At 32.6% G+C, this 15295-nt stretch overlaps 1 protein-coding gene across 2 annotated transcripts in view; it reads left to right on the forward strand.

Moving 5' to 3' along the window:
* Nucleotides 1–15295, forward strand: part of MMP16 (matrix metallopeptidase 16) — a 163647-nt gene that overhangs the window by 85367 nt on the left and 62985 nt on the right. For both annotated transcript variants that reach the window (XM_072330185.1, XM_072330184.1), the window contains one exon: nucleotides 5837–5959. In XM_072330185.1, the coding sequence (XP_072186286.1) occupies nucleotides 5837–5959 (123 nt within the window). The remainder of the gene's footprint in view (nucleotides 1–5836; nucleotides 5960–15295) is intronic.

Genomic DNA, 15295 nt, shown 5'->3' on the forward strand with positions numbered 1-15295 from the left:
TTACAAGCTATCGAAAACTGAGATGATTTTCTTCTATATAGACTAGCACACAGCAATACTTAGGTATATACAACTTAGGCCAAATGAATTACATATTCACATTTAGAGTTGTATTAACTTGAGTCAAGCTGAAAGCAGACCTGATTCTTGTAGACTTGTCTTATTTTAACTGAGAAAAAAAAAATAAACTCATTAAACTCAAGTATGGCCTCAAGTTACCATTATTTAACAGCACTGAATATTCTTACATGAACTGGCTATGAACAAAGGATATATATATTTAATTGCTCATTTATAGCAGTGATTTGTAAATATTTGCAAACATTTTCCATTTTGTCTATGTAGAGAGAATATATACTGTCTTTTGGCAGAAATATGTAACAATTTAACACTTGTTTCTTTGTGATTAATGTTATAATCACGATAAATAAATAAATAAATACTGGGATTTCAAAATAAAGACTGCATCAGGAACTTCATAGAAACATGTTTTCATTTTGTGTATACTTGCTTCTCCAGCATGTCTTGAAAAGTGATTACAAAGTGCCATTTAGTTTGCAGAAGGATGAACAATTAAAAGAATTTGTTGTAGTAGCTTGATGAGAATCAAGTTTGAGAACATTAACAGAAAAATAATGTCCTGCAGCATCATTGTCAAATGTCCCCTGGAGGAAGCTTGTTGTTCTGAAAAACAGTTAATTCCTTATTGACTACATTGACATGCATAAATGTGAACAGTGTTCATCTTCCCTCTTCTCACCATTCACTTAATTTTGCTGTTTTTTAATTTGTTTCCCAGGTGGCTTGAAAAACCTGTTACATGCTTATTGCTGGGGATGAGGAACAGAGTGGTAGAAATGGATCACATCATAATAGTGTAAAAAATGAGGGACATTCTGAATGGAAGTAATATTACAATGCCAAGTCCATTGAAAATACTGTCTCACATTTGCATGGACTGCAGCACTATTGTATGTGATTCATTTATATATTAACAAGCCCAGTAAACAACTCAATAAAAAGATACTGGAAATGGATCCACAGTTGGCTTCCTGGTCTTTCACATCCTTGTAAAAAAGCTACTAAGTAGAGAAAGTGTAGTCAGTTGCTCTCTTCTCATAAAACTGGTATACATTTTTTATTTCTAAAATGTGTTTTGTATTTTTAAGGGGTACATTAGGAACTTTTTGGTATACAGATTGGATGATATTGTATAGGATGCTGGATAAATCTATTCAGTATTAATAAATAATTATTTTTATTTTAAAATCATCCTTTAGAAATATATGGCAAATGCGGTCACTTTAGTGCTCTGGGGAGCTTATAATGAAGTTTAATTCATAGATTATAATTAAAACGTAATTGTATTTCTGCATGATCTCTGCTGCATCTACACTAATTACCAGTCACAAAATAAGGATAGTGGGAAACTTTGAGCTGCAGAAATCATGTCATCAGTCTGTGTTGTTGGTAAATGCTGGGGTTTGTGCAAAAGGTGTAGATAAGGTCTTGTTCCTTCTGCAGACATTCAGTGAGAAGCCTTGCAGAAACAACATCCTCAGTAACAGGGTTGAAAGTATCATATATCACTCTTTGACTGCTTTCTATTACATAGAGGAGTGCCAGTAAGGTCCTGTAATAATAGTAAGAATGCAGTAGAGAAGGATAAAGACGTTTAGAAAACGTCTCTCTCTCCTCACAAGAAGATTCAGGGCAATTCAGTGGTAAACTGTACTGAAATAAAGGTCTACAGTTTTTTCAGCTATAAAGTCAAACTGATTTTTTTACACTCTCTTTTTTATTTTCCTTCTGTGGTATTTAGAGTTTGTTTCTTCTCAAAATGCTACTCCAGCCACTCAGTAAATCTCCAACTAAACAAATATTTATTTATTCTTAATAAGCATTATACAATTTTGATTATGGATAAACAGGAAAGATGTTTTAAGTATTTTACAATTTATTCTGAAGTTTTAAGGTGCGGAGGAAAAGATAAACTCTTCCTTTATTCCCCAAAGAACCAAGTATGGCTAGACAACTGGGCTGAGTCATGGGAAGTTTAGTTTCAGCCTTCATTTTTTTTCCCCACTGGAGGAACATTATAATTTTGCTACATATTTAATTTTAATCTTTTCAGCTTTTCTGTGATTCTAAACTGTTTTAATTCTCTTGACATACATAGCTCTTCAAGCCTTAAACTAATGGACCTAAGAAGAATTTGATGTGACGTAGTCTACAGACAGAGTACATTAGTCACAATTAAGCCTCCTTATTGAGTACTGATAAAATATTAATATTGAGGGGCTGCTGCATAACATATTTCCACAGGTTCAGAAACACAGATGAAAGAGAGGCAGCCATTACCAGTATGCAACTTAAAAAAAAACAACACAATAATAACAAAAATATTTTTAAAAAATAATTAAAGTCTAAGTACTCAAGAACAAGGAAGACATTGATCATATTATGTTAAAAGCATCTATACTTAGAAGAAAATAAAAAAGAATGTTTTCTAAGTCAATTACCACCGAGATGGAAGAGCATACTAGGTATGCACAAATTTCAGAGCATTAATGATTGACAACAGAGGCCTTTCCTCTAATCAAAATAAGGCCTGTCAATGTTCAAAAAAACTTTTAACATTAAAAAATATGAAATTTTAAGTTATCATCCAGAAATTGTTAACATTTTCTCTCATTTCTGAACCTGACTGCCATACTAATTTACTACTAATAATTTGTTGTAAAGCCCAATTGCCAAATGTGGCTCAATTAGGATCTGGGTCATAGATCAGATGACAGTCCAGCTCTTCCACTGCATTAAACAGAAAAAAACTGCCTCTTTCCTGAAATGTCACTTGAAGATGAGTTGTTGAAAGCTAGTGAACCACTTGTGCAAAAGCCTCCACTTGATTTGCAATGTGATTTATGCTATGTATGAACTACAGTTCCAGTTCTCATGTAACCAAAAGGACATAAGTGAGATACAGACAGCATAACAACATAGAAAATCCCCTGCTGATGGCAACCAGCAAGGAAGCAAGAATAATACTCTGGATAGCTACATGGCACTTCAGAATCAATGGAAGAACAAATTGTGACTGCTTAAATTTCTAATGAGGCTCCATTAGCTAAGCTGATTAAGTTAATTTTTTGAGGGGGAGGGGAGGGAGAGGAAGTACTAATTCCATTGATTTAAAATTATTGTCCATGAAAAAATAAAACTGTAAGTAATATATTATGTATATATACAAAACCCTGATGTTTTTGTAACTGTTTCTAAGAAAGTACAACAGGCTTTTTGTTGTTGTTGCTATTTGTGGTTTTTTTTTTGTTTGTTTGTTTTTTCTTCATTGCTTCCTACTTTGTTTTGGTGCTGAGCTGTTGTGTTAAGGTGATACAACTTGCTTTTTTGTCATGTGTCTTTTTCTGCAATTTGAGTGTCCAGTTTCAGAAACATAATATAAAGGCCATAAAACCCCATGGTAACTGCATGATGATCTAACATGCATGATTCAGTGAGAAAATGTATTACTAACAACATCTAAAAGCTTTGTGATGCCTGAGCCAAAATTTAATCTAATTTGATAAAGTATTTATATTTCATTTGATAAAATATATTTCACAGAGAATAGAGCCAGCTTTGGTTTGTAGTTAAGATATGCCTCTATAATTTGATTATTTGAGCAAACCTAAAAAATGCATCCCAGAAATCGTTCGTGTCTACTTTGCAGAATTTACACTTTCTATAAAAATATGAGAAGAACCTGATGTAAAGTTGCAGGGTATTTAAGCAAATATTAGTAGAATACATTTTATATACTTTGCACTGTTGTCTTTGTGGACACTGGAGAAAGAACAATATATTCCTTACAAACACATCATGCATTCAACAGTTTGATGTGAGAGACATACTCCATAATTATTCTGACAAGAAATTAAAGCAAATTATTGCTTCATATTTGATAACAGACCAAAATTTAGGTAACTGTTGGCTACTATGAATAAATTTTGGTTTTCTCTGTTGCATTACTTTATGGAGCCATCACCTGTCAAAGTTTTTGCAGCCAATGACATTCTGTTATAGTGCTTACTAATGCAAGTGGGATTAAGAGTCAACTTCATTCAGTCACTAAAATTTATATTTCCTACAAGCTGATTTTGTTTAGACATTTAAACCATAGTTTTCTATCTGTAATTATAAATGAAGCATTACAAGCTTGGCTCATTTATAAAAATTAGTGTGGCTGATTTGACTGGAAGTCCATATCCCATTAGTCTGTCTCCAAAAATTCATTCAGTATGTGTCCTTTGTCCTGTATTAGTTGCAGTTATAAAACTTGCAATGTACGTTTTATTCCTTGAGTACAGAATTGAAAAGTCGATTTCATTGAACTGTGTAGCATATATACATATATTTTTACATATACGGTATTACGATATGTATACATACATATACAATAGTCCTTTGGGTCACAAATATTCCATGTTTGTTTTTTTTGTTTTTTTTGGTTTTTTTTGTACAAAATACAATAATTTTCAAATATCTACATGAAAAGATTAAATAACTTGGCTGGTTTGTTTTGTTTGGTTTCTTGAGGTCTTATTATCTGTACATATTTTTAAAAGGTGTCTGCATTCTAGATGTAGGTGACATTTATAGTGATTTCTCTGTCTTCTATTCATAAAGTTGTACATGCATTTATGCTTAAATGCCAGTTGAATAGTCAGAAAGTCATTCATGCAAGCATGAGTATAGAAGTAAGTATTATAGGAGAGCTATACTTTTTATATCAGTAATTATTTGGTATAATAGAAATAAAGACTGTGACCTGGAAAAGTAACAGAGGAGATTGTGCTTTATTTATACAAGTAACGTCTGAAATCAGACTATCATCTTGATGGAAAATTGCGCTGTAGCTATTCAGTTCATATGAAAGCATTGCTTCAGCTGAGTTCTGTTACTTTTAATCAAGCTAAATAAGCCCTTGTACTGCAAAGGAGAAACTGTTCTGTCAGTCATACTGCTGCTGAAATCATGTTTTATCTTTCTTTTGATAATTTGTAATGTTGACAAACTGAAGGTATTTGAAATACTGGAATACTTTGAAACATTAAGATCGCTGCAAGAACTAAGCATTTCTGTGGGAAATCTCATGCTGCCACAATGGTTGTTTTTGTTTGTGAATTAGACCTTTTCAAATTCATTCTACACACAACATTAAATTTTCCCTAGGCAAAATTCTTGAGTAAGATATTTCAGGAGCTGATTCTTTTCACTGTGTAGAAAGTCAGTGAGACAGTGAGAATTTAATAAAGAAGTCAATAGTATTATGATGTTGGAAGTTTCAATGTTCTGACAGTTGTCTGGGTTCTTTGATTAGAAAAACTTGAGGCTTTTTTAAATAAAATGTCAATGATGCAAAATAGGAGGATCACAGAACAAAAAATTAAGCTAGTAACTGGTGATTTGAGTAAACCTTTGTGTATTTAACATCACCTCAAGTAAGCAAGGCAGTAATACAGATCATAATTGCCTTGAATGAATCAGAGTAAATTACTGTCTAGTTGTGAAGCCTTTGTTCAGTGGTTATAGCAAAACCAACTAGGGAAAACAACAGCAAATAAATTTGTTTCTGAATGTCATGAGAGGCCAACGAATCTCCAGAAAATACATATCTGGTAATAAGATAACTTCCTCTTTTTATCCATTGTTTCATGCAGACATAAATTTGATAATACTATAACTTTGGAAAAAGTTAAGTGTTTTTGTTAGTTGGGTGATTTATGATTTATGATTTTTATACCACCTTGCTTCAACTGTGTGGCATTTCTTGCAGCTGGATGAAGAAGCCTCGATGTGGTGTGCCTGACCAAACAAGAGGCAGCTCTAAATTTAACATCCGTCGGAAACGATATGCATTAACAGGACAGAAGTGGCAACACAAACATATCACTTACAGGTACCAAAAACACTAACATAGACTTATAAATATCACTAGTCGCAATGAATTTTAAAAGTAAATGTAAGTTTTTGAACTATGTTTCAATAATTCAAGAAGTTTATTGATAATATGTGTTATAAAAATGCTGATTTGAATACTTGGTTAAGTGTGTGTGTATGTGCTACAATCAAGTGATTTATTTTTTTTTTTTTTAATAAAAATTCATAAAAATCAATGCATATAGTAAGCAGTAAATTCTCTAAAGCTTTCAGCATCAAATTAACACCCAGTATGTCCTTAACCTTGCCTTACAACCTTCTTGCCAGCTTATCAGGTAGCATTTCTCTGAAAGCAAGAGCTTTCTAATGAAATTGAAATCTCTAAGTATGTAAAATATGTTGTTGAGGGTCTCAGTAAAATTCTGGGGCCTACAGGTATGCAGGTATGTTTTGAAGCAACCACAATTTGGATTACATTTTTGTGAGTCACTGACATGACTTTGTCCTGCTCACATGGTAATTAATGGGCATTGGGATGTGGGGATATACATCTGTGCAATTCCTGAGTCTGGCACAGAGGTTACACAGTATATTGCCTATTCTGTCAAAGCTGATCTCTCCGGGATAAGTTAGATGCAAGTTGTGTACTTGATAAAGCTCTGCTGCCCAAAGTAAATATCAGGTATGCAGTGTAGAATACACAGTTTTCCAACAGGCCAGTGATTCCAACAAGACCTTATTGAAAATTTGTGCAGCCCTGCTGGGATTGCTGTTCTAAGAAAAGTGAGTTCAAGGGGACAAAATTGTTTTTAAATTCACTGACTGCTGACATTATTCATAACCCCATATAAATATTGAATTTTAAGTCTGTAAGCTCTCGTGGTCACATTGACTGTTCTTCATACCACCATGAAGAGAGTTTTATTACTAACTCTATATCAATGTTATGGCTTATGTTTTAATTGGAGAATTTTATTTTAAGACATTAAACACTGCTATAACTTCAAGTGATAGAGAACTGACTATGTTGTGATTAGCACACTGCACTTGCTGATGCTCTTTAATTTTAATGTAGATGAAATACATAACTGATCAGAATAAGAAAATAATTTTATCTGAATTCTAAAATTTAAACATAGTGAGCATACATACATATGAAAAGCATTCAGGATCAGCTAAAAGGATGTTTTTTTCCTTATCCTGTGTTTGCAGTTTGATTTTCTGTTTCATTGAAGTTTTTTTTATAACCTGTAGTAATTTTTGGTAAATTTCAGACCAAAATAGACTTAAATTAGTAAAGCCTAGAACAAAGCTTAGTGTTAAAGAATAGAATAAATCATACAATACTAATCTTTCTGGATATGCATAATACAGAGCAAATAAGATCAATTAAAAAAAAAAAAAAAAAAAAAAATTCCTTGTCCTTCCCTGTGATTTCATGCTTACAGGCTCAATTCCAATTAACTGACTGACATTTTAAGTTGGTTTGTTCCCTAATCTTTTGATCATATCTTTAGCTTTGTGCCTGCTCTGTTTTATCCAGCGCCACTTCTCAATCTCTTTGTAAACTGCAGGTTTCCATCTGCATTCTACCTTCCTATCTAGACAAATCTTGTAGTCTGATCTTTGCCTGCTAAGTAGGCTTAGTAAAACCACCAAATGAGAATAAATTTATCTCTTATTTCCACATCTCTGAAAAGAACAAAATAGAAACACAGAATAAACAATGAAGAAAAGATGCCGTCTATCAAGGTTATTTTATCATAGAACTGCATTCACCTTCTTTTCTAAACAAGAGAAGTAATTGCAAAGAGTGTGTTGTATGTATAAAAATAAACAACAAACAAACAAACAAAAACAGGTGAGCCTTGGCAGCAGTTCATAACAGGTTTTCTGATAATATTTGGTTGTTTGTTGTTGCTGCTGTTTTGTTTGTTTTTATGTTGAGAACTTTAGAATACATCAAGGCAAACTTTTCAAATGCTAGCTGCTTATTTCAAGAAAATATTTAGTTGTAAATTTACAAAACCTTGTTTAACTCAATGAAATTCACAGATATAATGCTGTTTCTTGACTCTTGCGTCACTTAAAGATTGACAACGCTGAGTAAAGCCCTCTGAAATAATTCAGCAGCTACAAATTCATCATTTCCAATCTGTCTGGCAAGAGTACATCTTAGATGCCATATATCATCACATACTTTATATATCACTTTAGGAAAAATATCATAACATTGTTGATGGTAAAATAGAATTGAGATCACATAAATGCATTTTAATCTGCATCTACTTGAATTTTTAGTTTCTCATTTTCTGTCTATCTTACTATTTGTACTGAAAGTATTGTTGCTGATACCTGTTATATTTAAAAGAGCTGGGTTTTTTTTGTTTGTTTATTTTTATTTATTTTTTTTTTTTTTAGTATTTTCCCTGTTAGATTGTCTCTGTAATCATAAGTAATTGGGAGGATCTAAACAGACACATAACATAGAATGGGAACTGTGCTTTATTAGTTATAATTTATCTCCCTCAGGGAATGCAGCTTTCCATTTACTTGAACTGGTGAATGGGTTGTTTGTTAGAATTTCTGTGGAGCTACACAGCAATATTTCTCCCTGCATCTTTTCTGGTTTATATAGTTCATGCATGTTATATCTTGTAAATGTTATTTTTACTTATGTATTATTTACACTTGTCTTGTATTTTAATATTATTTTTACTAAAGGAAAAAAAAAAAAAAAAAAGTGATTATTTGAGCCTTTTTACCAGCTTGTGTATACAAGTGCTAAAACCTGTAGTTCAATTACGGAACAGTTCAGAAAAAATTAATTATACAGTCTTATCTCTTTCTTATGTTTCACTCTGTATCAAGTTACAAACTAGTCTCTGACTGTACATAATATAGATTCAGAATAGAAACCTATGAAACCAATAAAGGGATATTTTAATGGTTTTTTTTTGTTGTTTTTTTTTTTTTTTTTTTTTTTTTTTTTCTTTTTAAGGTGAAGTTTACCAAGACACGAATTGCTCTTGAAAGCAATCACCATTTTTGATAGGGAAGTAAATCACCTGGTACTTTAAAAAAAGGGTTGGATTAGAAGTTGATAAAGAAATCAGCTTCATAGAATAAAACATGAATGTTTATATATCTTTTGTAGAAATATAATTAGATGGAGATTTATTTCATATAAAGTCTTGCTCACAAGAAGTCTTGGCATACAATTCATAATTCTAACTCTAGCACTAAGAGAGTCAGTAAATGGTCCATTGTTCAGATGATTCATTCTGCAGAACATTTTTCAAATAAACATGAAGAACGCTATTAAAAAAATCTGAGATTTGCATTGAGTTATCACCATCATTTAGAACTAAACACTTTAAAAGAGAATTTAAAAAGTATTTTAAGCACTGTTCTGCAGCTTTATTCTGACTTCTTGTTGAAGAGAAAAATACAATTTGGTTAATAACATAATATTTTAAAATAACTGTCACAGTGAATATTAAATATGTATTTCCTAAATTGAGGAATCACACTTATTAATTCTACTCATCGTTAAGTCAGTGTATGCTGAATTTTTTTTATTTCAGTTTGCTCGTTAATGACAAATGCCAAATGCATCAATATTTTAGTGTCAAGACATGAGCAAGTTCTCTTTCCATTAAGGGTAAAAGATAGAAATAAGGAGAAATAAACAGTCTGATTTTTATTTATTTGTTTGTTTGTTTTCAGAAATGTTAAGTTTAATTAATTTGTGAGCAACTGAAATATCTGGTAGACAGTCTTCAATAAGAAGACAATCTTCTGTGCTTTAATTTATTTATATTTACTTACACCTAACTGATATATTTAGAAATATATAATATAGAAATATGCTAGAATGTATAGGACTCGGTTGTGCCTCATTATCATTTTTTCCCCACATACATGTGAAGTTTACACAACTAACTCAGTGGGAGTCCCTGACAATGTGCTCTTGAACCTTCAAGTCAATGCCAGTTTTGAAGATTGTAGCTCCTCTTGTATCACAGAGGTCACAGTAGTACAGAAAAATACATGCAGATTTATACTGAGTGCTGATAATTGCAGATGTAGAAAGTATGCTGAGTGGCTTGGTGAAGAAGTTCTTAGGGTTCTCTGAAAACATGTTTTTAAAATTACCCACCTGCGAGTTCTTCTCATTCCTATTGACATGCTTTGCTGGAGCTCTGATGACTTGCAGCTGTAAACTCTAGAAGAATGGGGATTTATACTAGGAAGACTAGTTGTTTTCTACAATGCAATTCTTGTAAACTCTTAGATTATGGTAGGGCTCGATCCTTGAGACAGGGATTCCTGACGCTATACATTCGTTTTCTTTAGTATTGATGGATGCAGAATTAAATAATGACATATCAAATATTCTTAAGCCATTATACTTGTATCTCCTGCAAGCTTTCAAGCAAAAATAGTATAACATTTTCACTTCTAATCAACTCTATAATACCTGGGAATGTTTCTGGTATCTACCTATTTCTGCTAGGATACTACTATAGGCAAAGTTTATGAATGTGATTAAAATTGAGAAGTTCTGTTCCTACATGCTGATTTAAACATGTATTCCAGCCACCCCACCTTTCTGCCCTCCCCCCCTCCCCACCCCCCAAAACAAAAGCCCCAAACCACCTTGATGTTATCACAAAATCTATTTTCATAAAGGGAATGCTTTTTATTTCCTTGAAAAGTGCTGTTAGTACCTCAGCCTTTCTCACCTCTGAACTGAAGGGGAAGGAAATGTAGAATATACATAGAGAGTGTTTAAATTACACATTCTAAAATTTCTGCAATAAAATAAATAAAAAAATAAATCCAGTATCTATACTTGTGAGAGTGTATTCCTACTTAAAAGCCTGGTAAATTGATTAGCTATGCTTTTCCACTGTGTAATCAAAGTAAAAATACTCTTCATTCACTACTTGTTTACTACTAGCCTTCTTCAAATAAGATTTATCTCCCTAACAGAATATAAATTCTCATTTTTTTAATAACTGCCTACTTCAGCAATCCTGAAATAATAAAATACTTAAACATCAATACATTTGTCTTGCATTCTATTCAAATTAATTAGTAGTAAATTACAGCAGGGGATCACATTCCTGTAAAAGCAAAATATTTACTAAAACTGGCTTTGTATCTTGGGAACCTTACTCTTGTCACTTTTCAGCTCCTTTTAACAAATTACAGGGATAGTATTGGCCATGAAACAAGAGTCAGGAGAGCTATAAATTCTCTCCAAAACGGCAACAGTAAGGTGATTCTTAATGTGACCACAGAAGAGAAAAATCAAAAGGAATATCTCTGTGTTGAGTTTAATCAGCTGGTGCAGGAGCTATATGAATCATGATCATATTTTACATGAGAAAGGTTTTTAGGTTATAGCTTCAAAGAGTTAGCAAAGTAAGAAAAAGTGAGAGATTAATGAAGTAACTTGTTGGAAAGTGTCTCTAGAGAAATTATGACACAAGATAAAAAATATTTTTGACCAGACAATCTTGTCATTTCAATAAATGTAAGATTGGGATCATAAAAGTGGAAAAGAAAAGCTTAGGTTCAGTTTAGGTTCGATTGACAAGAACCTTGATGTTTCAACCAATTATTTAATTTTTTAATATATATTTCAACTATTTCATGTCATGTAAAAATCTAGAAATTGTTGATTACTTCATATAGATTAGTAACTGCATCTTTGTACCTATTCAGTTGGACTTCCTTCTCTTTTCTTCTGTGTCTTGTCTTATTTTAGGGTTTCCCATATGCAACATTTGATCAAGAAAACCTTGAAATTTTCAAAAGAAATTGAACTATTCTACAAATTAATTAATATATTATTGTCATAGAAAAATTTGCATTATTATAATTACCCGATAATTCTGAAGGCACCCATTAATATCCACTCTAATCATCACAACAGGATGGTAGTCCTGTACTCTGGATAAACAGGCAAAACCAATTTAAATCATTATTTATTACTTCTGCAGCCCATGGAGGATTCTGTCACTGAGTTATTACAACTCCTGTGAAAAATACAACTGCTAGATAAGCAGTAATGCAAAGCTTTATGGAAAAGTATTCAGAGCTTTCTCTAACACTTCCTGAACCGTGCATTGGGTCTAATTTGTGTCAGTAGCATTAATTTTATATACAGGATGTGAACCAATCTAAGAAAAGAACAAACAAGCAAACAAATAAATAAATAAATAGATTGATCTTCTAATGATAGCAAGGGAATTAAAAAAAAAAAAATACATAATAAAAATACATAATAAAATTTAATGTCAAGATGTGATTCCCTATTTAAATTTCAGAGGAGTGATTCTATAGAGCCAAGAGAGGTATATCCTATATCCTGGAAGCCTTAGAAGGCTCATGAAGCCAAAAATATGTCACTGAAAGATGAAGAAGTTTTTGGAGGCTATTTTGGAGGAAGTGGGGAAGGAAGAGAAGGAAAACCCAAAGCTTTTTTTTAAAATGAACATGAGGTAGATTTTGAGAAAAATAGTCTCCAAAACAAGAATCTTCAAGCATCTGTAGAAATATTACTTCAGTGCAAAAAGTTCATATCATGGATGAAATATTTTTCTTTATTCCACAGGAAATGCATTTTAAAACTATAATGCCTAAACCTATAAATACCTAAAATTTCTGAAAGCTGATACACTGTGACTACTGATTGTGTTACCACGTTTTGAAGACTGAGACCATGAAAGAAATGTGAAATTCTTTGGAATTCATATGTCCGTACTGGTAAAATATTCTAAGCTAGACAACTTCAATATTGTTGTTAAAATAAATGTTAGAATTTGCCCTTTTAGGACTGAACATGACTTGAACTAAACCCATTAAAAGGACAATCATCTTCTGGAAATTAGGATAACTGCTGATTTGTTTCTTTTCTTTCAGAAGCCACATTTTTCATTATAATCTTAGTCTCTCCAGAAGGCCATTTTGGAAGCCTTCAGTCAGTCTTGTGCTAATACAGAATTATGCACTGAAAAATGCTTTTTCTTGATAATGAATCTTATGGTGTAGAATGTTATATAAAAAAAATAATAATAATTCAATAGCTGAAGCTCCTGGTATTGGTCCCCCATCATAGGTAATCACCCATATTTAATGCATTTTCTTTTCTAATCAGTGGTTAAAACTTCATTCTGTGCACTGAAAAAGCTATTATCAAATTTATGTCATTTTGCAGCTTATATAACCACAAAGTGTGATTTTGATCCATTACTAAGATTTCTAAATAGAATGCAATAAAAATAATAGTAAATTTATCAGGTTAAGCATTACTACATAGAAAATAACAGGTTTGCTAGACATACTCTATTTCCTAGAAAAGCATACTGATTCATGAGCTGTATTCATTATAAATAGAAAACAACAGAGAACCTAATCTTTCAGTGAACTGCATTTTGTACATTTTATGTGCACGCTTCCGGATGAGAGAGAGACAAAATTCACCAGCTTTTCCATTTAAACTCTTAGCATGGCAGCATGTTAGTTGTTATGAAGTTTTTGGTAGTGCCAGTGTGAGTGTACTTTTGTGAGATGTTTTCATTCATGTTTCTAAATTATTATGCATTCTCATTGGGCCCAGAATGGGTCAGTTACAAACTTTCTTAAAATAGTAATTCCCAAAGGAGGGAGAGATTCTGCAGGGTCTGATCCTTGGACCAGTGCATCCAGTATTTTTTAACCACATGAAATAACTATCAGGAAAGGTTTCACCTTTCACCTCTGCAGGCAGCTCATCGCTACCAGCCACTCACTCACTCTCCCAGATGTGCTGGAGACTCAGAAAGGTAACATGGGCTGAGAAAAAAACAATTTAAAAGGTAAAGGAAAAGCTACACGTGCAAGCAAAAACAAAGCTATAAACTTTGTATTTGGAGAAAAATCACACCTATATTGCACTCTTTGGAGAAGCACTATGCTCATATGCCTTCCTTACCTCCCCTGGAATAATTCCCAACTGCTTAACTTTTCCTTTTTTGGAGAAGTTGATTCATGAGTTGTGAAATTTTTTATCACTTGTGGCTGAGGTTGTAAGAAACAAAGAAAAAAGATCCTTAATTCCATGTTCTTTTGGAAAGAAGTTTATGCATGTCTGAAATACGTAATTACACTTTTCAAGCTATTTACTAGATAGCTGCAGACTGCACTTCTTTGAATTTATTGTCTCCAATTTTATTATGCTGGCCCACAGCATCAGAGGGGGATGGTGGCGGTATGAAGTAGAAGCTGAACTTTCCTACTAATGTTCCATTACATACAAATTTTCTGTGTAACAGATGGCAGAAGAGAGACAGTCTGACCAAATGATGTCTGATGTGGAAATGCGTATAAAGCAAAGAAGTGTCATTAGATTCCTCCATGGGGGAAAAAAGGCACCTGCTGGCATCCACTGATGCTTGCTGAATGTTTATGGAAACCAGTGGATGTGAGCACTGTGAGACAGTGGGTGGTATGTTTCAACAGTGGGTCACCTCTGCAGGTGTATATTTTTACAAGTGCAGCTTCCAGGTTATTTTTCATGGTGGGCAAAAATGCAGAGCTAATGGTGGTGACTATGTTGAAAAATAGTCTCTTAGGTATATTGATGACCTTCTTTTTGTTCTCCATTAACACATTTTGCTGTGTGGATGCATAGAAATTTACATACATTCTAGAATGTTAACTTGTGAAACTTGTGCTGTCCTTTTAATTAAGTACATGTCAAATGAACAAGGTGCATCAGATTGGAGTAGTACAAGTTCATAAGTCTAAGACTGATTATTGGCATTCTTCTCTTGAATTCCGAAATAAAAGCAAATAAAGGAGTTTTTAAAGATAATTCTACTGTAAATTTAGTTCCACTTGGAACTCAATTATTTTTCTGACTTCATTTTCTTTGTCTTTCACTTGCCTGTAATTGAAGAAGTAGAGGAGACTGTAATTTGCACTCAGCAATAATACTTTCAGAATTAACATAAAATTATTTTCTATAAAAGGATTTTTCTGATGAACTCTACAGTCTTATGAATGATAAATAAAAGCAATCAGATTATAAAAGGCATATTAGCATCAAGCTCCTTATTAGCAATAAGGAATTATCCATCCAGTTGGAAATGTATCAAGTGCCATTTTCAAAGCTTTGCAAATACTGGTTGGTGGTCACAGTATGAAGCTCTGCAATTATTAATGGACCTGATAAGAAGTTAAAAATTTCATTTAACTGGAAACATTTTAAGCTTCTGATCATAACTGACATGCCATTCTTTAGATGTGATGGATTTGAACTGTGATCCAGGAGGTAAACAGTCAGTGGTTGATTAGTCTG

This window comes from Excalfactoria chinensis, chromosome 2 (assembly GCF_039878825.1).
Source record: "Excalfactoria chinensis isolate bCotChi1 chromosome 2, bCotChi1.hap2, whole genome shotgun sequence".
Lineage (NCBI taxonomy): Eukaryota > Metazoa > Chordata > Aves > Galliformes > Phasianidae > Excalfactoria > Excalfactoria chinensis.